Source organism: Anguilla rostrata, chromosome 7 (genome assembly GCF_018555375.3).
Source record: "Anguilla rostrata isolate EN2019 chromosome 7, ASM1855537v3, whole genome shotgun sequence".
NCBI classification, from domain to species: Eukaryota; Metazoa; Chordata; class Actinopteri; order Anguilliformes; family Anguillidae; genus Anguilla; species Anguilla rostrata.
The window spans coordinates 26,371,305-26,397,562 of record NC_057939.1 but is presented as its reverse complement, the minus strand read 5'-3'; the positions used below and the strand labels follow the sequence as shown (position 1 = coordinate 26,397,562).

The 26,258-nt window shown below is 43.7% G+C and overlaps 1 protein-coding gene across 1 annotated transcript in view; it reads left to right on the top strand.

Annotated features, from left to right (window-relative positions):
* Positions 1 to 26,258, top strand: part of LOC135259488 (collagen alpha-1(XXV) chain) — a 200,417-nt gene that overhangs the window by 94,705 nt on the left and 79,454 nt on the right. The window contains exons 3-4 of the mRNA XM_064343959.1: positions 9,349 to 9,393; positions 16,801 to 16,808. Coding sequence (XP_064200029.1) covers positions 9,349 to 9,393; positions 16,801 to 16,808 — 53 coding nt within the window. The remainder of the gene's footprint in view (positions 1 to 9,348; positions 9,394 to 16,800; positions 16,809 to 26,258) is intronic.

Genomic DNA, 26,258 nt, shown 5'->3' with positions numbered 1-26,258 from the left:
GTGAGACTAGATGTATGTACAACAAGGAGAACTGTAACCCTTATAACAGTTATTGTTGAACGACTACAAATGTAGTTCTATTTTGTTTTCCGATTAATTTAAATTTAACCGTGATGGATGTGACAGCAAGAGGAATTTTTATTGAAGATTACCCACTAACTTTTAAGTTAGGAACAAATGGTACGTTTATTTAAAAAAAATAACACCCAAATGGTCGCCGGCTTACTTGTTCTCTTGGGGTTTTCCTTTTTGGAAGCCATCTTTGTTTACTGCTCACTTCCTTTTCAGACTCTTAGCTAATTTTAGCAAACATGCCTGACACAGAAAGCGTTAAGCTTAAATATGTTCACGAGTGTTAGCCAACATTAGCTAACATTCGCCCTGCTGAAGGGACACCAGGTTTTGTGAGCAGAATGGGTGGATAATTGGCTTTTGGGAGAGGGAAAGGGAAGGGGGGGACCACAGAGTTGGGTCTTCAGACACCTAAAACCATTCTGTGAGAACATCTGGAGGGGTTTCAACCTGTACTGACCTACTTTAACAGCACGGGTCACATGATCACTGATCACATGACCATCCTCATGCCAGGAGCACAGGAGGCCAGGATTTCTCTCCTCGCACATGCCAGTGGAACTAATGAATTTTGGGCTTCTCTGCACAAATAATGATGCCATGAACCAGCAACCTTGATGGACCTGTGCTGTAATGTTTGAAGATTAAGCTGCCTAAAAATCCTGAAACTCCGATGGAGGTTGCCGTATGGAAGGTGATAAAATTATTATTATCTCCACTACATATTATAGTGAGTTATTTTGAGAATATGAGGAATAATTTGATACATCAAAATGTCTTGGAGGATTTGTGAATCATGATGATTTTGCATTCTAACCTCGATGCAGTTATCTAGCTAATTCTGCAGACACGGCTACTACCAGGAGTACATATTTTTTACCACAAACCGGGGACTTGGAGCCTGCACAGTCTTGTGCGTTCCCAGTATCCATTGCACGAGATCCGCCTCCAATCTTGCCCATTGAAAATAGCGCCGTTCTGTCATCCATTTAAATACTTCCAATGCAGGAGCACCACGCAAATCTCCTCCCCCACCCCTGACCCTGACCTCTGCCCCAGTACACCTCACCATTACACCTGCAAAGGCCTAAAAAAGAACAAAAAATTCATCCTGTTACAGTAAGTTTCGTTAGGGAGTTTATCCCAACCTGCCGGAATCCTTTTTTTCTTTCTCATTATTATCATTGATGCCAGTGAGAAGAAAGAAATTGAAGATTTGTGTGTTTTAGTCTTTTATAACTTCAGTACATGCAATACCACGTCCCTGCACAAGCAATGCATTATTCTCATATTTTGCTGTTATTTAATAATTGCATACATAATGTCAGCAAGTACATTATCTTTAAGTTGTAGTTTTCTGCAAAACATGCACTTTTACAAAATTCCTGATTTTCTTTACATTTGCAAAGGACAGGCACTGTAGGAGCAGGACATTGCATAATTTCAAATCTCCTTAAAACTGAAAACCGTGATATATCGCCTCACTTAATCCCTCTGCCTTTCATCATAAAACCAAAAGATTCTGCCCTTTAAGTTCACGCTATGTGTGACAGTAGCCTGACAAACAGCCTATTTACGATGCGTTACATTAGCATTGCATCACATTAGCCTTACACTACATTAGCATTGCATCACATTAGCCTTACACTACATTAGCATTGCATCACATTAGTCTTACACTACATTAGTATTACATCACTGTAGGCTGCAGTGGCATATCTGCTGTACATGAGAATCAAAGTGTCGGTACTGTGCACTCGCATGTAGTTCATGTAGTTTGGGCAGCACAGGTGCACAGTTTGGGCAGCACTGTGGCCCCGTAAGAAGGAGGTTCCGGGTTTGAGTCCTGATTGGCCGGATCCTCTCTGTGTGGAGCCTGCATGCTGTCCCCGTGTTTGCGTGGCTGTGCCCCAGGAACTCTGGTTTCCCCCCACATTCTAAAGACATGCAGACTCCAGGGCTCACTTGCAAAAGATATGTCAGTCTCACTGTGACTACCCTGGTTAAATTAATTAAATAAATAAAAAACTTTTTTAAAGCATACTGTACCTAACCCCCCTCCCCCCAAATCAGATTTGCTTTCTAGAGATTGTATCCTGTTTCCCGCATTCCATTTCTGGCACAGCGTTTTCAACATTTTTATGAGAAGTTTTGTTTCATCGAGAAAGGAATTTTTTTATGATTTGATTACTGGTTTCTGCGTGCCAAACAATGGCAGTGTCATTGTTTGAAAACGAATTTACTATGATTTGCGTTCGAAAGTAAGGCCAAGATTGCGAGGCGCCCTGGAGATAACATCAATCTGACTTTACGTGCTGGCTGCGATCTAAAAAGCGAGTCTGTTTTCCGAGAGGTTATTTTCTGTCTGCATATTCGGTGATGGAAGCTGGGTATGGGGGCACATTAATGGACACTGACTATTTTTTACTTTATCGAATACTCTGAGAGAGGCTATTATTGTGCTGGTTTTTTCTCATCATCTTTATTCTCTCTTGAATTGAATTTTGTTTATTAAAACAATATGAACTCTTCAGCGCAAAGCTGATGTTCTACCCTTCAACACGGCATGCTTATCTCTCATGCACTTTCTCATCTGCTAAGGGGAATCGCGGTATCTTACAACACATATTAAATGCGTCACGGATGAGTAATAACTACATTATTCATCATTAAAAACACATTGTTGGGGGTTACAGTCAATACTGGGGAATGTTGAAGGAAAACTGAAGGCTGAAATGTTTTACATTAGTACAATTGTACATTTACTAAGCAGTACTGACTGTATCCATACTTGGAAACCATGACTTTTTAAAAATATATGTACTTTCTAATATTAATTTTAGCAAAGAAATATGATGCAATGTTGGTGGTCAATGTTTTATGAGATTTCAATAGCCTTTAATAAGATTGTAAAAGCATAACAATTTTCTTCATACAATTATGTCTGAGAGCCATGGTCTTAATACGTGTTAGAAAACAGTGTCCGCTACCTATTGTTCAAATTAGCAGCCAGAGTCAGGGATGCACTGTATTGATTTGACAACAAGCAGCCGTATGGGGATAAATCAACAGGGCCTTGTCCGATAGCAGGAGTTATTTACACAGCAGCACCCTGTGTTAAAACACATTTAGAGCCACCGGTCAAACCCAACAAAGCAATGTGTTTCGATATGAAACGGCAATGTAGTATGCGTTCTGAGCCACTTGTCAAACCCAATAAGCAATGTGTTTGGAAATTGAGCAGCTGCTATGGACGGCTTGCTGTTGATTACATTTCATTACAAGCATTTGGCAGACACTTTAATCCAGAGCAACCTACACAGCATTTTTGCACAGTGTCCATTTATACATACAGACATATAAGTGCCTTGCTCAAGGACACAAAGGAAGTGCCCTACCTAGACTTTGTGGATCTGAATGCAAATGCTGTGAACAGGGCTTCCCTTTCAATGCATTAGGCGAGGTGCCCCACCTAAAAATATAAAAATATTATGTGGCAATATCATTGTTTGAAAACTAATTTACTATGATTTGAAAATCAATAGAAAATCTGGTAGCACAAGCACTCCCATTTTGTGATCTGCCTTTGGATATTACCAATGATTCAATACATGTGTGGAGTGTGTGGACTTCCCTCGGTTAGTAACCAGCTCCTTGTATGAAATTACAATATTTTGATTGGGGGTTATCCTACTAGGATTGACTGCTCTGCCACCTGCAGACAAGTGGATTTGTGTTGGCCAGGTAGATTAGAATTACTTCAGAAAAGCGAATAACTAGCCAAGCTAAATGATAATGTCATCTTCAGCTAATAGGAGGAGCTTGCCACTAAAAAAGGGTCAGGTAAAGATCTCACCTTTCGTTCCATGTAGCAAATGAGATCAGGGAGAATGGTGACAATGGGAGCTGTTCAGTTATCGGTGAAATCACTGATAATACAAAAGCCAATTCAACGATAGAGGTGCAGCCAAGCTCTCAAAACACTGGGAGCCTGTGTGGAACCCGGCCTGGCTTGAGGAGCATCACCACCTTTACTTCATTACCATGGCTTTATGAAAGAAGCCTGGGAGAGTAACTCATTCATTGCTAAAGTTTTTGATAATGAAACTACTAAATTTCCCAATCACAGACTAGCATTTAAACAATGCTATTACAGCCATCCTCTCTTCTCACGTCCTTTTTCATTATTTTCCAGTCTCGTATTTTCTTTGATGTATCAGATATTTTGAAGCACTTGTATTGGTGAAGCCAAATGACATTTACAATATTATTAATAATTTACATAATACAGCTCTGACCTCTGTTCTATGGATGCTCAGCCACTTGTGTAGGCAGCACAAGCAGTCAGTGAAGTGAGGCAAGGCAGCAAGGAGTTTTATTAAGGTGCTGACTCTGTACCCTTTGTACACGTAAAGTGGAAAAAGTAAACATAGGGGAAGGGGAATAAGTTACTACACAGGTCATGTAAGGGGTTCTGTGGGGGTGCCAAACTAAGGGAAGAAAATAAAGAGAAAATGCAAGCAGCAGCCCGAACACCAATCTCCCTCCCGGTCCATGATCGCAGCAGCACCCATCCACCCCATAAAACTACCCCCCCTCCAATCTCACTAGCATACCCTCAGACCCCCCCTGCCCCCCACCTCCCCTCCATGTCCAAGGCGAAGTTGCACCATCTCACCACCCTGCCTACATATAATTCCTGGAGGAAACACTGGCTAGCTTTCCTGCGAAAACAAATGACTAATATTGCACTGTTCTATTAGTACTTGCACTTCAGCAATGATTACGAGGAGCGCTAATGAAAGTGACTTGGGTATGAAGTATGAGGAGAGAGAGAGAGAGTTGAATTAATAAGTAATGAGGAAGTGATTACTTTTTTAAATTTTGCTGGTGATTATGAACATGTTTAATTCTTCCTGTTTCACTGCACTCCAGGCAAACTCCGGGCAACCGGTATTGTGTGTGTATGTGTGCGTGCATCTGCTAGTGCCGCCAACTAGACCAAATTTTAATTCAAAGATTGCATTTAAAACAGTGGTTTGATACATTCAAATATTTATTTCATGCAATTTTCATAACTACTGCATTGCCATGAAATGCATAGAATAGATTTAGGTGTTTCCTGTTATGTCTATTATGTCCACAAGGGGGCACGAGAAGGGTAAAAAGGCTAAGTGCTATACGCATTGATGGGTAGTGTCCTAACAGAAGGCAGGGTTGGTTAACCCTTATTTACTTTTTACGAGGTAAACTGACTGACAGTATTTTCATTTAAAACAATGACCTAAAGTAAATAAAACTTTAGACTTATCGTGTCATAATATAAAACAGGCTAATGTTCTGAATCTCTTCAGACTGTACCTATCTATCACTACTCTGCCGGGCACTCCCAATCTAGGATCGCTCTTATCATTTGAATCCTAATTTGTACCTGTAGCACTTTCATCTTACACCTGTACCTCCATCCTGGACTTATTGGACTCGTATCATTATCTTGATGTTGTAGCTCATTGTCATACCTCCTAGTTTGAGTTACCATTACTTTCTGACCTAGCTTACCTTCTTACTGTGTGAACTAGACTTAATGTGTTCATGGCTATGAATAACTGTCACAATGAGTATTGTAAATTATCGGACCTGTGTTTTGTAGCTGTTCCAATGACCTTCAGTATGCACTGATTGTACGTCGCTTTGGAGAAAAGTGTCCCCAGATAAATTTAATGTAATGTAGTGTATACCCGTTTGGGTATGTGTACGCATATTCTTGTGTGTATGAAAGAATGTTTAAGTATTGAATTAAGACTGACACTGAAACATGTTTGACCCAATGTGTCTTCTGGCCCCACACAGAAGTGCAGGTCAAATATCTGCATAGCGCAAATACCTGCATGGTGCAAATTTCTGCAAGATGCAAAAGTCTGCATTGTGCAAATATCTTTACAGACGGCTGCTCCTACTTCCTATAGGCAGCATGTGTCCTTTATTGTTTCCCTACGCACATCAACAACAATGAAAAGAACCCTCTAACAGCATCACTTTAAAGGGCAAATCATCAAATCATTTACCCTTTTGATGAAGCCAGTGGGCTTAATGTATACAGTATGTCACTGTTTATCTGAGGGAACACATTCAACCTCTTGTATCTTTAGGAAACATCCAGGGCCTGCCTGTCCTCAGCAGACCTCAGAAATATAAAGCTTTGCGCTTGCCGTGAATAATGTGCTGTGCAGTCTACAGGTAATGTGCTTCTCATTTAGAATGGAGCCTCCAGAAATGGGCTTGCACAAAAAGAATGCAGTAGAATGTGATCATATAGCACTCTCTGTGCTTGTAACCCTTTCAAAAAAGATGCAAAAGTACAAACATTCATCCGAAAGCTTTGAACTTAGAGGAATAATGCACATGTGAACAGATGAGCCGGAAGATGTTATTTAAAAGGGACAATTGCACCTCCACTTATTCTTCGCTTTTAAGAATGTAGCAGGCATTCTTATGCCGAGTGAAAAAGTGCATGCATTAAGTTTAGACGGAGAGCAGAGGAGTTATCAGTGTCGCAGCTGATATTGGGACTTATTACATGAAACTACAAGAGACAATATATGTAAAAGTAGGTGTATGGGTAAAGAGGGAAATTGAGGATACAGTTCTTTAACCCTTTAAGGTGTAAGATCAAATATGTAATTAGAATGTTCTTAACTGAACATTCAAATGCTGATGTAACAATCATTAATGGTAATAGAAATAAATGGATTTTCAGAACACTGACTTTTTAAAAAAATGTAGTTTTGTTATATGTAGTTGTGGTATATATGCTTATAATTTCAGTTTCTGTTGAGCAAAAATGCAGTTTTGTAACCAGAATATGACTTGGAAGTGAATTTGTAGAATAAGGGGCAGAACAGCTAAAATCAATTTTCCACAAAACCGCGGTATTGCTGTGGAACAGTTGTTTGTACCGTGTTTCCTTGACAGTGTCTGTGGATAACTGGGAGTGCAAATGATGAATTAATTGTGTATAAGCTCTGCTCAATTAACTTGCCACAATCCTTTTAACCACTGTTGAAGACAATGCCCTACAACATGCTAAAAATGGCTTAATAGCCAAAACATGTGTGTAATATTTCTCCTATTGCAAATTTTAGAAAAGCACCCAAAAAGATTTTAAATTTTGCATACCGCATACCATTGGGTATACACACTAACCTACCATTCTTAACTAGAGCGTGATGGTCCATTCTTAACTGTAGGTAGCGAGAGCACAATTGTCTGTCCTTAACTATAGGTGAGGAGAGCGTGATGGTCCAAACCTGGGCCAAACCTGTGGCCGTGATACCTGTCTCTTTGGTGTTTTGGCAGGACACCCGATAAAGTGAAATGGACCTGTCACTCAAAATGATAAAAACAGTTTATACTTTACAATATGCATTTCACATAGTTAGAAAACCACTACTAGTGCGAGAGATGAGGACTGCAATCATATCAGTGCCATTGTAGAAATGTGGTTCTCAAGACTTGCAGAAATAAAAAAAGAAAAGGGTTTTTTTTTGCTTTAAAAAATACATAATGCCCTGGAAAAAAATGAACTGGACCTGGTATCGCTCAGTGAAAATGTGTTATGTAAGCTGATTATTCCAGGCAGAGACCCGCAAACAAAGATGGGGGTGTTAGTGGTTTTTTGGATGAACAGTTCCCGTGGTAACTTTCTGCATTTCTCTTGCCCAAGCCTCAAACCAGTTCCACTGCCGCTGTCCTTCCCAGGGATGCCGTGGTAGAGCCAGGGAGCAGTAGGAGAGAAGGAAGGAGAGAGAGAGAGACAGAAGGGGAGAGAGGAAGTATCAAGCTTACATACGGTGATGTGGTAATTTAGAACATATCACCTTGCCAAATTTCAGGGCCTCGGTTTAAAGTCTCGAACCCCTCCTGTCTGGGAGCCGTTGTCCTGCATCCATTTCTCAGCTTCAGTATCCCCAAGCTTTACAAAAATAATAAAAGCGGGGCTCGTTGGTGGGTCTGCGGGCGAGGGAAGAATACGAGCCTTTGTGTGAGGGCTGTTCGCACCCCGCCTGCCCGTGAACTGCCGGGGTCTGGAGAACCTCAGCGCGAGGACAGCGTCCGGGTCGCCTTTGTTCAGCTCAAACGTGAGCTTCACTTTGCATCATCACACCATGAATGCTTTGGCAACATGACACTCGTGCAGTTACATTCCTGAACCCACGCAACCTTAACATTGAAATTATGGAACCCCCCCAACACCCCCTGCCCCCCCCGCCCCCCCCATCCCAAAGTAAATTATCAACCTGACTGATCCCACAGTGAATCTTTTCAAAAACTAACAATATGGTTATGTGTAATATTGCCTGTTTGGCCGATTCATTGTATCATCAGTAGTGGTATATATTGCTTTGTCTTTTCCTTTATTTAATGGCTTCTCTCTAGTGGTTGAGCTATGCGTAAGTATACAACCTTGTCTGAGGCAATGCGAAGATACAGGATACTCCAGTCAGAGTTCAACTGTATGCTATAGCTGTTGCTGCAGAGTATGCTTTATGAAGTTTGAGCTGGCAGCAATGTGGCAGCTCAAACCTGTCTTTCACAAGGGCTCATTAAAACATACAAGGTCGTTTTTAAAAACCTGTTGCTCCAACTTCCTAATGTGACTTATTTTCAACCCCATTTCCTGTAAACCTGCATTTAAGTGAGCAATTGTATTTTTCACCCGATGCTTAGACGGTGCTAAGGACTTCCAGTTTTCGGTCTAGTTTAGTTCCCCAGCGTGTAAAAGCTAACAGCGCGTGGAATCATTTTATTGTTCTAACTGAGCAATAAGAGGTCGATGTAGCTCGTGGAATGCACGAGCCGGGGCTAACCCAAAGTGACTGTTATAAAACAAATGAAACATAAGAGCACTCAACCTAGAAAATGGAGAATTAACGCGATGAGCAGGTGAAGCTGAAGGACCGTGGCTGTGGCAGAGGCCGTCTTTGCTGTCTTTTGGTTTTCGTCCTGTGCCGTGCATCCCTCAGTCTACAAACACTTCAAACTTTTTCAGTCCTTAAGCCCTTAACAAGTGTAAAATTCCCCAGGCTAACGTGATAGTTCAGAAAAATGTTCGGCTCGATTTTTTCTATTCTTTTTTTTTTTGGTGGAATGTGTTTTCAGATGGTTTCATTCGCACTGCCAAGAAAGACAAATCATAAACTGCAGAAACATTTGAGCTGAATTACATATGATACAGAACCTGACTGCATGTTTTTTTTTCTCTCTTTGCTATTAAAGGCCTGCCAGGAAAGCGCGGAAGGAGGGGTAGAGATGGCGTGCCTGGTAAGTCTCCTTACACACACTTCCTGTGTGTTTATGCGTTTCCTGTATGTTTACAAGCTTGCACTTCCTGTGTGTTTATGTGTTTCCTGTATGTGTACAAGCTTGCACTTCCTGTGTGTTTATGTGTTTCCTGTATGTGTACAAGCTTGCACTTCCTGTGTGTTTATGTGTTTCCTGTATGTTTACAAGCTTGCACTTCCTGTGTGTTTATGTGTTTCCTGTATGTTTACATGTTTGCACTTCCTGTGTGTTTATGTGTTTCCTGTATGTTTACATGCTTGCACTTCCTGTGTGTTTATGTGTTTCCTGTATGTTTACAAGCTTGCACTTCTTGTCTTTTTGTGTTTCCTGTGTGCTAACAAACTCGCATCATCTATTTGTTTTCAAGCATCCTTTTCCTACGTGTTTATATATGTGCGTCTCCAATGTGTTTTTACACATGTCCTTCGTGTGTCTTACCACTGTGTGCTGCAACACTGCACTATGCACACTCCAATGCACTGCACTAACACTGCGCGTTCAGGCGGAAAGCTTTTTCAGTGTTTCTTACTTTGAGTATGGAGAGTAACCATGACAATTCCAGCTGTACCTTCTTCTGTTCTGAGGCTGAAATTTATTAAAAATTGTCAAAAAGACTCACAGTGATTTTATTGAATAATTTATTATGTTTATGTTTAATTCATTATATGTATACATTTTATGAGACTGCAGTTTCAGCATCTAACCTCACATTACAGACAGGAAAGATCCCAGTACAATGTATGATTGCTCACTTACAACTGTCATAATGTATTTTTTATCAATCATTTTGGGTAGCTGGTAGCCTTGGTAACACAACAAATACTTCAGATACTTTACTTTTGACTAATGAACAACAGCCTATTTACTTGCGTGCGGTAGAGTCTTGTGCATGACTTCGGCTTATGAACACCCTCCAAAAAGTCAATCAAACGTTCGATGGAGAATAATAAATACGTATTCTCTGGTTGACCCTGAATGGATGTGACGATTAGACTGAAGGCTTCGGGGCGTCAGACTTTGAGTCTCCGGAGCTTTCCGGAAGCCCTGTAAATGACTGCGCTGTGCTGTCGGGGGCCGCGCGGCTAGTTTCCCCAGTAAAGCCGTGGCGGAGCGGAGGCAAGCTGCCCGCTCGTTGACTCCGAAACGTTTGGGCGCGTTGTCCTGTCACGCCCCGTTCTAACTTACCGGACGTCTGGAGGACTCATGTGTCCTGGCGGGGTTGCCAGACGTGTCCCGCCGGATCCAGCTCATTCTGCGGAATCCACGTGTGCGGTTTCACTGCCTATCGCTGTGCGCTTTGAAAAAAAGATATTGGAGCTAATTGAGGCTAGGAAAACGTATAAATCTCAAGCCTTTGCCTACGTAATTGCTAGTAGGAAAAGGCTGATAGGCGTTGGAGCCTTGCGTTGCACACTTGAGTCATTGCTCCTGCCCAGCTGCCAGCCCTGGGAGCAAAGGTATTCCACTCATAAAAACTTTGGAATGACTAAACAAAATAAATCAGATTCACATTTACAGGAAGACAGTCCCATGAGGTTACAGCTCCACCATGGCAGCAATTAAATGGTTGCTGATATTAAAAGAATAAAAATAATGAAATTGACTTTTTTAACTGAGGCATTTCTGTTAGTAATAATGACAGATTTAATGTGCCCGAAATGAAAGGTAATTCAGGGGCACACCTTGCTTTGAAAGCTCTCTGGTGCAGATTCTCTGCCTTTATGTAGTTTAGTTAATTTTGAATGCGCCGTAAGGCACCAAGTGCGTAGCTTAATTTTTAAACAAAACATGTGGAAAAGCATGGTCTGGCTTCAAGCCTGTTCACTCCTTTTTATCTACAGGTTTGAGTATGAGGCTTGAAAGCAATTAAAGAAAGAAAGAATGTGTTAGGCAAGCAGTTTAGTCTTCCATATTAATCGCATGCTGATGGTGCTGTACTCTAATGGAACAGTTTACACAAGGTTTTAAATTTAACTGTTTCTCTTGCGGAACTCTTTTGAGTAGCACATGAAAATGTTTGCCTTTGACCTCCCTGGACACCTCGGCCACCACCATGCCATACCGCGGTCCCACCCCCACCCTGCTCGACCATGCCCCCACCCTGCCCTGCCCTGCCCTGCCTTGCCCTGCCTTGCCCCCACACTGCCCCACCCTGCCCCACCCTGCCCGCCCTGACCCCCACCCACCTCCCCTGCCATGGGCCTGCCCTGCTCTGTATGGCCAGCCCCCCACACCCCCACATGCACGCGCACACACACACGCACACACACACACACACACACTAACTCCTGTTTCCTCTCTACACTTTTCCTGTCAGAGTTTCTCAGCGCACCACTTCAGCGGGTTTTATGACACTAAGAGAGACGGAGCAGCTGTTAAATAAATGGCAGCTTATTGCACAGCTCTAACCCTCCCCGCTGAATGCACAGAACTTACTTTTGATTCATAAGCATCATAAATAAATCCCTGCAGCCACAGGCATTAAAGAACATGTGGCGTAGCTTTGGTCTTTAAAGTCCCTTCAGCAGTGGAGCTCATACTGCGATTCAGCCCAGTACATTTGCAGGGCCTTTTTTTCTGTCCAGAGACCATGTGACCAATATGGGAGACAGTCGTTTAGTTTATTGGCCCTTTTATCGAGGGCTCATCTTTCATCTCTGGTCTCGGTGTCTTATAGGCTGATGGTTTGAGGCGGGGGAGCCCAGGCCAGGGGTCTGATTTGTGCTCTTCTGTGGTAAGGGGACCCCCAAATACCCCAGCGAGACGTGAAGTGCGCCAGCCTGTCGGAACGAGCTGAGCAAGCTTTCATCTGCTCACACGGAGGCCTTCCTCTGAAAGAGAAATCTGGGCAGTGAAAAAAAAAATTACCTGGAAAAAAATGATTGCTCAAAGCAAGGGTTGTCTGCAAGGGAGATGGTTTTCAGTGAACAGGGTTCTTGAAGGGGGGAGGGGGGGGTGGTTTGGACCGACCCGTTTGGTCAGCTGGGTCCCCGTCTGCCGGCTCCAGGCTCCAGCTGAGCACCACCGTGGCAGGCAGGTTCTCAGTGACTGACCCATGAACAGGGTTCAGAGCCCAGGATTCTGTCTTCTCTTGTTTATTTTTTTATATCGGTTTACCCCATTTAACTTGGAATTCAATTTATGATACAAGTTTACGATACATACGGAAATAATTTTAATTTGGAATGTCTCGCTTCTGTAGTGTTGTACTCAGCTGCTTATTGGAGTTTTTCTTTTTTTTTAGACTTCATAAGATTGATTGAAAGACTCATAAATTAGTGTCTCACTGTAAACGCTTAGCACCTGGTACTCACTGCATATTTCATGTTCTACTAATGTGATGTCTACAATGAATAAATAAGTTATTAAGAAAATAATAAACCCTATCTGTCAGTCACATGAGAGCGCATGTTTTTCCTTCGAAATGCGCAACATGAAGGCGCTGATTCTTTTCGCTCTGCGGCTTGTCCAGGCACACAGTGGGTGCCTGATTGACCAGAGGGGGGCGCTGTTGCATGATGAGGCTCATCCTCACTCTACAATAGTGCCTTAAAGGAATAAGTTCACTTTCTGGAGCTCTCTAAAAATATATATTATTTAAGGTTTAGTGTAGTGCAGTGGACTGTGGTTGCACAAGCCGTAGGAAATAGTTCCAACAGGAAATAAGATTAAATAATAATAAATCAAGTAGTATTCGCAAGTACAACCTCCGGCGGCATAGCATCGCAAAGCAAGCTGCTTTGGAGTTACTTGAAGCGTTTCTTCTTGCTTTAAATCCAGAACCCTCAAATGTCCTATAAATGTGAAGCTGGCAAGTCCTCAGAAATCTCTGTTAGGATCTAAAACATGCTACTTCCCACAGGAAAATATCTGGGCCTATCAAAAACATACACCGTAACTGAAATAATATATATTTTTTTTAAACACCAGAAAGTGAACTATCTCTTTAAGAAGACGAGCCATCTAGCTGCCCTGGGCCCAGTACTTTACTTTAACCACGGTCCATTCAGCATGACCGGTTATCGCTGCCAGTGAACTTCTTTTTTTTTAACAAATTAATATCATTATGAGGTACTTGTTTGAATCGATATCGACGCCCTCGGGGACCTCAGTCGATCAAGCTAACCGCTGTGGACTACAGAGATTGCCTGTTGGTCAGGATAAATGAGTATTTTATCATCGCTGAAGCTAGACTTCCTGCATTTACCCTACACAGCCCCAAACAGGCGTCATCACTTTAATAACACTCCGGAAAAAAAAGCATCCGTTTTTAAAATTAGTTCAAGGTCGCCCTTCCATTTCGATTGGTGGTAGACAAAGAAAAATGCAATTGCCACTTATGCTGAGCCAAGCACTGAATGCTGTGATTCTGTTTTGCATTACATCTCAGTAATGCAGTTTCCCTTCAATGGGTCCAGCTCCGCTTTCTGACAATCTGTCCAAACATTTGCTTTTAACTCTCTAATTAAAGCAGGGGTCAGGCGTATGACCGGATTCATTGAATGCCCTGTGGTGCTGTAGATATGCATTCCTCTCTCTGTATATGTTACTCGTTCCCTATACGTATTTTACATCTCATCTCTAACTGGCTTAGGGTTTCCCTGTGAGTCTACATAGAGAATACTTTGAAGAAACATCCTGCAATATTCCATTCGATATCCCATTACACTGACCAGTCAGGTACCAGCAGCTGCAGCAGGGGTGGCCTGTGCTGGTGCTGGAGAGCCACAGAGTCTCCTGGTTTAAGGTTTTCACCTTAAAATCAGCAACCGGTGTCGACCCAAGAAATCAGGTGAGGTCACTTAAATGTGTCACCATGTGCTTTAACCCTTTAAAGTGTAAGGTCACAAATATTGCCGCAGTGTTTTTAACTGAGCATTCTAGTGCTGATGTCACAATCACTGCTGGTAATTGAAAGCAATGGAATTCTAGATCACTGACCTATAATTTTGAAACATTCCAAAAAATTATGAAAGGGTTAATTGAGCAGTTAAGTGTGGGACGATATCAATAACCAGCACACCCTGCAGCTCTCCTGGATCACAATTGGTCACCCCTGGAATAGGGGCTTTGCATATCAATTTCAAGTTAAGTTCATTAGTAATGACTTTGAATATGATTGCCTTGTAAAAACAAATAAACAGATGGTAAAGGGAGATTAAAGTTGTTTTCAGAGGAAACAGGTCAAGTTCTGAGAGAGAGAGAGAGAGAGAGAGAGCCCCTTGTCACAGCTGCTCGTGTAATGTGCAACTGCATACCTGTCTGTCATTTCTGAAGGCGATATTGGCATGTATGTAACGTGGCCAATCACGTTAGTGCATAGTAAAATGTCCAGTGTTCAACTGTAATAGAGTTTATATGAGTCCACTCTGCCCATAATGGACTTATGTAAACTGTAAGAGCTGAGACACTGAGCATTTTACTGTGTGTGCCAGTGTGAGTCGCTATGACGATGCCACTGTGTCAATAATAGGATGATGATAGCAGTCACCAGCCAATCATGTAGCCAGAGGCATCATTTAGAGAAGTGGAATCTGAAATCAGAACTCCAGCTGTCCTTTGATTCCTGTGCAGATTCACACATAAAAAACTGGTTCGTCAGTGATTTTAAATTTCTGAAAAGTTTTTTTTCTTTCCATCATTTTTTTGTGGAAAAAACATGGCACCAAACTAAGTCACACACAGAGAAAGGAGCATTGCACTTTAGGGGTCCTTCAGCGTTTTCTTTCTATTACCAGTAATTGCCATTGTCTTACTGATCAACATTTGTCACAAGAAGAGAGCATTGCAATGCATTAGTGAGGCACCAGTGCTTTGTGAAGCCAAACGTTTGTGTTGAAAGACTGATGTGCCCAAGAAGCATCTTTGTGTTTCCGTTCCATCTGAAATGCTGGGAAGGCCTCAGTTCTCTCCTCTCTTTAAGGGCTGATATTAATAGCTCCTACACTTATGATACTATAGGCAGGAGTTCCTTTTCCTCTTCGCGAGGTGTTAGCGTCGCGCGATCGATATTCGCTTTTGTGCCGCTGTCTGAACACTAGCCAAACGCAATCCCCTTCATTTCCTCGACCGTCGTGTGCTACTAGAGCGGGAAGAAATTTACGACAGCGTTCTAGAATGCTGCCCACTCCCCAACAACCACACACACACAGGCGCACACACACACACAGGCGCGCTCACACACACAGGCGCGCACACACACACACAGGCACGCACACCCACACACAGGCACGCTCACACATTTACACACACTCACAGGCACGCACAAACACATAGGCACACACACACACACACACGGCGCGCTCACACACAGGTGCACACACACACACACAATGGCGCGCACACACACACACACACCAGCTTCCTCATCTTCTCTGAAGGGTTGATTATTATGAACGTGCGGTTTTCACCGGGCGAGGGAAAGAAGTATAAAATAAGTAGTCTCGCTCAATGAGCCATAAAACATTGGCACTGAAGTTCAGCCTTGAAGCTGCAAAAGCAGGTCTCCAGAGTGCAGCTGCTGGGCCCATTTGCATTTTACCTTCGGTCGGAAGCGAGCGGAGAGGATCGTAAAAAAGCACCACTGCTTTTAGGTGGAGCAGCTGCTCTCCCCTAATAGGACCCGAAGACCCAGAGTGATCCAGAAAAGCCTTTGATAAGGTCCTGTGTCCCAGAGCTCAGCCATATAGATCCCTCTGAGCATGGGGTAATTGCAAAGTTTGCAAGCAGCACCTTATACTTAAAAATGTGTGTGTGTGTGTGTGTGTGTGTGTGTTTGAGTGTGCGTGTCTGACGAACATGTGTTTGCAGGCACTTATGAGTGTGTGTGCAGACATGTACCATGTATGTGTGTGTATACAGTATGTTTTTAACAACTGGGCAGGATTTGTAGTGTAGAAACAGGAGAAGCTTCCGGAATGAATGTAATGCACCCCGAAGCACCCCCACCCAACTCCCCCACCCATCCCCACCAGGCCCCCTCATTGTTGCCAAACAGCACAGCAAGAGGATGAGGGATGAGGATGTTGAATTTTCGCCAAGGTTAAATAAAGCGTTGGATTTGCAGCTCGGCAGAAACGAAACGCCACTACGGTGAGGGGGGCGTTGAAATGGTACATTCCGGAAGCGGCGGAATTCTCTTCATTTATGGTGACCCCTACGGCATCAATGAAAGTGTATATATATATGTATATATATATATATATATATGTATATATATATATAGGTTGCTACTGCTGGAGGATGTCAACTGGAACTGTCATAAATCTTCATGCCACAGTCTGTGTGTTAGACGCTCGCAGACATCACAGGCCTATGCGTGTGTCAGCTGCCTCATATTGCTAATGTAATGAGTAATGAGATTTTTTCTTTTTGTTTCTCTTTCAGGACCTCCTGTAAGTATCCCCTTCTGCCATCTCAGTCTGAACTGAACTAAACTGAACTGACTGTGTGCATGAACGTCCGGAAGGTAATAAAAATAAAATAAAAAATGTATCAGATTTGTTTAAAGGAGACTGCTTTGAGTTGCTGAGCTGTAAAGCCTGGTCTATGTTTGCTGAGAGAAAAATCTCAACAAAAGGAAGCTATATATCAACTGAATTGGGGGGGAAAACTTGTGATATTTTCTTTATGTTGCCAGAATCTTTGCACCACTCTCTCTAGCTCTCTCTCTCTCTCTATTTATCTATGGCTGTAGAAAGAGTAAGTATGATTATGACTGAAGTTTCCTTTCATTTCTCTGTATAATTTGCCAGTGCAAATCCAACTCTGACCCCTAAGTGCTGCCTGTGGTTTAGCTAAACGTTTAGTCGCACCTGGGTAGCCTGAAAACGCAATTAAAATAATATATTTATCCTCATCTCCGCCTTAATGGAGTGGTTCTTCGCTCCCTCCCTCATTAAAGGAACGTGGCGTTCAAAAGCCTCGTTGCCATGACGCATGCACTGCGAGGCCCTGTGGCAAGAAACGTGCCTTGCTTCGGTAAGCCCGGGCTGATCTGAGATCAGTTCGGAAAAGGCCAAGCCCGTATATTTATATTGGGGCTTCAACTGGCCAGGAGGGCCACGGTGGTCCCTGGGTTTGAGGTGTTCGGTCTCTTTGTGTGCGCTCTGTTAAAATAATTTATGGGGTTTGAGGAGGGGGGTGATTAAGTGAGTACGATAGCACCCCCTCGGTAAGCGAAAAACAGTGGTAAGCGAATCTGTTTTGCCCCTCCAGTGTTCCAGCTCCCTTCCCCCTGGGTTTGGCGGTAAGTGAACGCAGGTGCTGTGTCAACCCCCAACCTCCTCAATACCACCCCCCCCCATCTTGCCTCCAACAGGCCCGCATCGCAGGCCGAAATACAGAAGGCGGTCACGTGTTCACAGGCTGCGAGCATTCGCTAACTAACTACTGGCAACAGAGCCGTTAAATCGCTCTCTGTGCGGATAAACGCTTTCCTTCCTGAAGTCTTTGAAGGTGTCCTGAAGTGAGCATGCCCGGCTTGTGGCTGGGGGGTTTATGGGTAGTGGGAGCTGGGGTCTGGTTACAACTCTGAACAGGCGCTGGATTTTGGGGACAAAGCGGCAAGTCTGCTTCAAGTAGAATCTTGTAAAAAATTATTTATTGCCAGAACGTCTGTCCCATGCTTTGTGCAAGAGAAAACCTACAAAAACAAGCGTTGGGCAACGGTTATGAGGAGAAACTCCTCTGTAACTGGATAAATAATGAGAAACCTTGGGAGGAACAATCATCTTACTCTGGTCAACGCAGGGCGTGGAATTATGGTGACTGATGGACAAATCAGATTTGTTCAGATGTGTCTAAAAGTAAACCAGTGCAGGTTTTATAGCTGTGTTAAGCCACACAGTCCTGCGGGGGTTGCAGAGGTCAGCAGGCTGAGCAGCTGGCTCAGGGCTCAATGCAGGTGCCCCATCTTGGTGACCATGTTTACCCATCGCGTTTCAACAGATCCAGGGCAGGCAGACTGTTTTGACATAAATTTTACAAAAAGTTTTTTTTTAAATCGCTATTGACTTTGCATCTCGGGTCAGTGCATTACGTCTTGTTTGTGTCTCAGGTCAGTGTGTTATGTGCCTCAGGTCGGTGTGTTATGTGCCTCAGGTCAGTGTGTTTGTGTGTCAGGTCAGTGTGTTTGTGTCTCAGGTCAGTGTGTTTGTGTCTCAGGTCGGTGTGTTTGTGTCTCCGGTCGGTGTGTTTGTGTCTCAGGTCGGTGTGTTTGTGTCTCCGGTCAGTGTGTTTGTGTCTCAGGTCGGTGTGTTTGTGTCTCAGGTCAGTATGTTGTCTCTCGGGTTAGTAAGTTGTGTTTTGGGTTGGTACATTGTGTTTTGGGTCAATGAGTTGTGTCTAGGCATAGTGTGGTATGTGTCTCGGTGCAGTACATTATGCCCTAGTACAGAGAGAACTGAGCACGAATCACCAAAGTTGAACAAAAAGAAAAACTTTTTTTTGCTTATTTTTGTTTTTTGTTTTTTTGGATAAAAGCAGTCCGGAATAAATTATTAATGCCGTGGCAGTTTACCTTTAAAAATAGCAATAAAGTGATTTAATCTCTATAGCTATAGCCCTCTGTGGTGTCTGCCCTAGAGGGTTCCAGGAAGCCGCCTGTGCTCATATTAGATGCGTCTGTACAGTACATTGGAAAATAATGGAATAATTTGTGCAGAGTGTCTCTGTAGCACGCCGGCGCTAATTATTCTGATGCATTCCTGGTTATTGACATTCATTTAACGTGTCGTCGGCTCATTAAGGAGAATTGAAAAGCGGCCGTCGGCTTGCCGTGGTGAAACATCAAGCCGGGCTGTTTGTAGATGATGTGGATCAGGGTTTAATTACTAGAGAACGGAAATTGGTTTTATTTATTTATTTATTTATTTATTGTCTGCGTTCTTGCCTTTTCTGTTTTTTGTCCTGTGTAACCTGTCCAATGTGACGATGATTGACAGCTAACTGTCGTTGATTGTGAAGTGGTGAAGACTGTTCAGAGTGGGAGTTGTGAATATGAACCTTTAGATATCTTAACAGTGGAAGTAACTGGAGCGATTGCAGCTGAATGAGTAGCATAAAGGCTTTTTGGAGTGTTGTTAACTGAAAGCTATTGCTAATGAAGCTGTTTGACTGTAAAAAAGTAAACAAGCTTAGGAGTACCTGAAAAACGAACAGGCTGTTAGAAGTGCTGCTGACTGTGAAAGATTAACAGAGATTGTAAGAAGTGCTGATAACTGTGAGATAGTAACAGAAAGATTATTAGGAGTGATGTTAACCGTGAAAGAGTGATAAAGAGATTATAAGGAGTGCTCCTAACTGTGAAAGACTGAGAGATTGTTAGTAGTGTTGTTAACTGTGAAAAACTGGCAGGAGGTGGAGGTGGTTAGGAAGATGTTTGATTGAAAAGCGACGAAGTTCGGGTTCCGGAGATTTGGTTCGGACCTGGGGTGAACGCATTAATAGGACCTGGCCAATGATTTGCTGCTGCCTGGTGCTTGGGCGGAGTCTAAAGTGGGTTTGTAAAAGTGAACAGAGATTGTGTGCAAAGGACAAAGCTGAGAGGGAGAGGGGGGTGCAGGGTGCTCTGAGTGAACACTCCATTTGTAATGCAGAACAAGATTGGAGAGAAATAAGAACAGCCGGAACCAGAGAAAGGATGCGAAACACAACAGCTTATTGTAACCATCTTGTCACAATGTTGTGCATTTAATGTATTTTTTCTACTACCCTTTCTTCTCCTTTGAAAAGCCATGTAGCAACTTTATAAATCAAGATAGTTACATTATTTTTGTTGAACAAGCTGCCAGGAATTGACAATTGGCAAACAGGAAAATGCAAATATGTCTTTAATGTAAACGTAAATATGCCTTATTAGTTTCTTTAAAAACGAACTAGCCTAGCCTGAGCCAGCCTGTGAGCACAAGGACTTCATTTTGGCTCAAGCAATGTATATATTAATGCGGAATATTCATCCTTCCTGTGCTGCTCCCCTGTGATAGCCACGGCGCACTGGTGATATTTAATATTTCAGAGGATGAAGTGCGACCAGGCCGGAGACTGGAAACATTTGACGCCTTTATAAAAATGCAACATTTGGGAGCATTGCACTGAGGCGAAACCATAAATTTGTTTTTTTCTGGTATTTTAATATCTCCTTGAGTGACGCGGCAGACTCTTGTTTTTGTGCTGGGTTTTTAAAGTGCAGGGAAAGGTGATCCGTCTGGGCGTATGAATTATGCAGCCGCGCAGACGGGATTAGAGACACGCGTGTGGCACGTGTGACCCGCCCCCCCCGCCCTCATCCATAATGCAGGGCCGTTAATAAACCATGCCGCGGCTGGACTTTGATCGCCCGCGCCTCCGCCGCCTCCTCGATGGTCTCTTCCAGGATGGCGGCTTCGCCCCGCGCCCTTCCTCCCCGCTGCCGCTGCACTTCCCATGGCGTCCCCCCGCCTCACATCCGCGTCTCGCGGCACATCCGCAAGCATGTGTGTGTGTGTGTATGCACGTGTGTGTGCGTGTGTGTGTCTGTGTGGGTTTGTATACGCATATACATGTGTGCTTGTGCATGTGAGTGTGTGTGTACGCACATGTGTATACAACTCAGGGTCGTTGTTGTATGTGGCCTCTGCAATAGTGATGCTTCATGAAGCATACTGTAGAATGGGTGGAGCTACAGCTCACTATAGCAACAGTCTACCACTGTAGCTTCATCTATTGTGGGGTTAATGAAATATAAGAAATATAATTTTCCCAGCATCACCTAACACACTAGGGTGGCAATGGTGCATAATGGTGCATAATGGTACATAACTAGGCTTGTAACTCCAAGGTGATAAGTCATATTCCTTAGTCTGGCACTGCTCTCGTACCCTTGAGCAAGGTACGTAACCTGAATTGCATCAGTAAGTACCCAGCTGTATAAATGGATTGCGTGTAAAGACTGTGAGCTGTGTAAGTCACTTGGGATAAGAGCGTCGGCTAAATGCCTAAGTGTAAATGTAAATAATGGAGGGCTGTTGAATTCTCCTTGTGGGGGGGGAATCGAAATAAGAATTGGCAACCATGAGGACTGCCATGCCCTGGAACAGAGGCTTGAAATGGATGACTGGTGAATGGCTAAGGCACTGATTTTGGGCTGCATACGAGGCAGCGGGGGGTTAGACAGGGCGGGATGGAGGGTTGAACAGTCGCGTCAAACTCAGAGGGGTTTTCCGAAGGAGATTGCTTGAGACTCAGCAAGGGTCAGAGTCTAACCTCCGTCCCAAACTGCGGCCCATCAATAAGAAATTACACAATCTCATGCCCGCCATAACCGCCAGTCTTTTCTGAAAGCCTGGAGCCTGCTAGAATATTTATGCAGCACAGAAACACGGGAATTACACAAAGTTTGAGGGACAAAGTCGGACAACTTCCTTAAAGGGAAAATGGCCCTCACCTTCGCCAGGATCATGAGTCTTTCATTTACTGTGATGACAGGGTCAAGATATTGAGACTGAGACAGTTCAGCACTTTTCTGCGTGCTGAATGGGAAGTAAGTTTAGGCCTAGAGATGAAGTTTTGTGACTGAAATGAAGTGGCTTTGGGCAGAGAGATCAAGGATGACTGAGCATCACATAGCTGTGTGTGTGCTCATGCGCGTGTGCGTGTATGTGTGTGTACAGGTGTGTGTGCGTGTGCATGCGCATGTTTGCATGTGTGCATGCGTGCGTGTGTGTGTGTGTAGTTTGTGAGTGTGTGTGCTGAACAGGGCAGGGGCATTTGTGGAGTGACTCCGTGCTCCATACTGGCTTTGGACTCTCCCAGATTTACTGCACCCTGATTGGCCACAGCCGATTATATGAAACGCCTGGCGTCACAACTTCTCAGATGGCAGGAAACAAAAAAAGCACCATCTAAAACAGCAGAAGCCATTCAAAATGTGTGGTGCCTTTGACCTCTCGCAGTGCTTTATTAAGCCAGAACCCTGAACTAGGATGGGTAAATCCGCCAAAGCATAGGTCAGGTTCACCCGAGACACAACAGTTTTTCTCTGGCACGCACAAAAAAAAGAAATTTATTCATAGCTGTTTTTGCTTGTGTTGACAACCTGTTCTTTTCTATCAAATGTCTAGATGCTCTTTCAGCTTGCATTAAAGCAGCATAAACACTTAAGATTTATGGCATGCCTCCGTTTTTGTTTTGTTTATATTTGTTTACTTATCTCAAATGAAAAACAAATGTCTTCATCTCGAGGTTGGTGCAAGCAGTAAGGACTTGCAGTATGACAGGAGATGGCAGTTGCTTTATAGCAGTTTTCCAGATAGGAGGTCTTGGTAGGTTTTGTAATCTGGCTTTACTGAAATTAATGAGTGGTTAGCAGTGCTGGTGCAGCACTGGTTTAGGTTGACTATTACAGAGTTAGCTTCACAATCAAAGGAGCTGAGCTCTTGGGTTTGAAGTGCCTTAAATGGCAAAGTATGGAGACTTGAATTTGTGTGCATACAGAATGTTAAAGCTCTTTTATGGACATTAATTACCAGTGGAAACTGGCCTGATTCTGCCTGCATGCATGGATCGGTGCTTTTCTTTATATCTTTAATGCATCTGGACAGAATATTGCATGCAGGGTCTTTGCTGGATGTCTGTCCCATCAAGTGTGTTCTTGTTGACTGACTGGACCCCATACTTCACTTCTACATCCTGCACTAGCCGATGCTGTCAGAGCATCATATCCTAAACCTGGGTGGGTTTTCATCCATCTGTGCATTCAGCCAAAGCTGCCATCGTGAATTAGCACAAGTCGACGGCCAAGGGGGCCGTGTTTTGTCATGAGAACGTGTTGCTTTTTTCATGACTTAAATTGAGGTTACACTACATTACAGGCTTTTAACAGACCTAGGCCTTTTTTTACATAGTATCCATTTATACGGCTAGATATGTTCTGAAGCAATTCAGGTTAAGTACCTTGCTCTGGGGTACAACGGCAGTGTCTTACCTGGGATTTGAACCTGCAACCTTTGGGTTACACCTTTGGGTTTTGTCTTACGACAATGCATAATAAGAGTCTCTTCAGACCTGTGGAGTACATTAATCACACATGTCCAAAATGAGCTTGCAAAGACAACTCAATCCTGCTCTGAAGAAACACAGCTTTTCTACTTGAGTGCAAGAGAAAATTGCTGTGTCTCCATGAATTATTTATCAGCAGGAGAAATGTTAAATCCGGTGTGACTAAAGGAGGAAGAGAAAAGAGAGGAGTACCCACAGACAAGTTTCATCTCTCCAGTTTATACTCATTGCCCCCCACATAGGTTCCCCCCCTTACCCTTGGGCAGATCAGGCAGGTTTAAGTTCAAGTTTAGCTTTTTATCCTTTTTAGATGCAATGTGGTCTAAAAAAAAAAAAAAAACGTAACACATAAAAACTTGTAGCATGTAGGAATAGCATCCATTCCTCAAGTTTTTATTCTTACAAACATTTCTGTGTTTCATGAACAGTCCCGTCCCACAGATTTGAGCCACCATACTGTATCTGGGTTGTTCTAATACCCAGCATGCTTGCTGGTGGGTTCCACTCCATTCAAAATGGATGTATAAGACCTTCTCAGACAGCACTGGAGACCTAATGAATGAAAATGAAAACAGGAATTGTGTAAGTCGCTCAGGATGAGAGCATCTGCTAAATGTCTATAAAGTAATATGTAGAGTAATGCATTGTATTATCATGGGGGTGGCACAGTGGGTAGCACTGTTGTCAATCCCAGCCAGGACCTTTCTGTGTGGGGTTTGCATGTCGTGTGGATTTCCTCCAGGTACTCTGGTTTCCTTCCACAGTCCAAAGATATGGAGGTTAGGTTAATTGGAGAGTCTAAATTGTCCACGGGGTGTGAGTGAATGGTTTGTGTTCCTTGCAATGGACTGGTGACCGGGTGTATTCCTGCTTCTCACGTAATGCATGCTGGGATAGGCTCCAGCACCCCCAATGACCCAGGCCAGGAATAAGCACACTAGGTAATGGATGGATGTATGATCATTATGAATAGTGAATACTACAAATAGTAGGCTGAGACAAAGTGCTGTTTTGTAAGTGCTATAGAAAGTTACATTACAGGCATTTAGCAGACACTCTTATCCAGAGCGACTTACACAACTTTTACATTGCATTTATACAGCTGGATATATACTGAAGCAATGCAGGTTAAGTATCATTCCCCAGAGTACAACGGCAGTGTCCTACCTGGGAATCCAATCTGTGACCTTCAGATTACAAGACTAGCTCCTTACATTATACTTCACTGCCGCCCAATAAAATGGGTACTGAACAGGTGGGTCTCCTCAGTCTAGTATTGCTTGTGGACTGTGCCAGTGGCAACTGTGTCTGACAGCCCCACTGGGCAACACCATAAAGGTATGTATGTCTATTGGCAACATATAATTGGCGGTAGCATCGCCCAGGGGGGAAGGGGTCGAATCTGTCATCTCCCAACAGTGACCCCCACTGGGTCAGAGGGGCAACTGCAGTTTGCTTTTCTCAAGCTACACGTGAAGCGTCTACCTCTGACCCACGTCTGCACAACCTAAATGCTGCGTGCCTGCCTGTGGCAAAGAAACAGGAAAGAAGTATTTTTAAAAGTGAGGCTCCCTCCACTGGTTGGGTCTGGAATTGGTCTGAAAATGCCAATGGTTGGATTTCGAGACAACACACTTTGGCTTTACTGTCTGTGACCAGAGCTTACTGCTGCAGCAATCGGCGCACCAGCTGGGGACCAGCGGGGACCGGTGGGGGCACCGCAGGGGACCTTCCAAAGACTCCCCTTTAAGGGGCCTGTTTTACAGCGCCCACCCCCCTGTTTTATTACCTGCTCCTAAGTTACCACCGGCCTTCCATGTTGTACTTATTTAACAAGGTGCACAGGTTTGAACACCCCAAAAATGGTACCCTGCCTGGGCCTCAGCGCCCCGCCCTTCCCTTTGAATTGAGGGGTGCTCTGTCGCTGGAGCGTGCCGGGCGTGTTGTCAGGGGGGATGGGAGGGGGTCTCTCAGAGGGGTGAACCCACCGGTGTTACGGGGCCCTGTATGAGGGGGGTCACCAAGGGCAGGGAGATGATTTGTGTGGGCTGAAGCCTGGCTCACAAACCCCCCCTCTGCCCCAGCCCCCCTAGTTTAGCTTCCACACCTGTGCGTATCTCATGTTCACTCTTTCTCACTGTCCCTTCACTCTTCCATCACACACTTTCCCTGTCTCTCCCCTCCCTTGCTCTGTCTCTCTTGTTCCATCTCTCTCCCTTCCCTCTCTCTCACTCTCTCCATCCCCTCTCTCTCGTCTCTCTCTGTCTCTGTATCTCTTCCTCCCTTCCCCCTTTTTCTTCCCTCTCTCTTTCTCTCTTTCTCCCTCTTTCTTCCCCTTCTTTCTCTGTCTGCCTCTTTCTCTCTCTCTCCCTCCCTCCCTCCATGCACACATACATTCCTCCGCTGCATTGATTTTTATATTCAGTAATAATAGCAGGTTTTCCGCTCTAGCTTGCTGATTGCAGGGCTCAGCTGGGGAGTCTCTGCTGTCGGTGCTAATGAGAATGAAAGAAGCAAACTGAAAACCAAGGACGAAGTAATAAAAAAAACCTTTAACCAAAAATATTTAGGATTCAGGGCAACTATCATTGTATTTTTTCTTTTTTTTTGGTCTCGCAAAGGACAGAGACAAGCCAACAGAGCTTTTTGTCATAATAGGAGCTTCAGATGTGGGTGTGCATGTGGAACCTTCATGACTGCAGTTCCGCACGCATCAGTGGTTGCCAGGCAGGGAGAAGAAATCCCCCTTCCACCATTGCTACTTTCCTCAAAATGAAAATCACTGCAAACACCTGTGTGTATTTTTA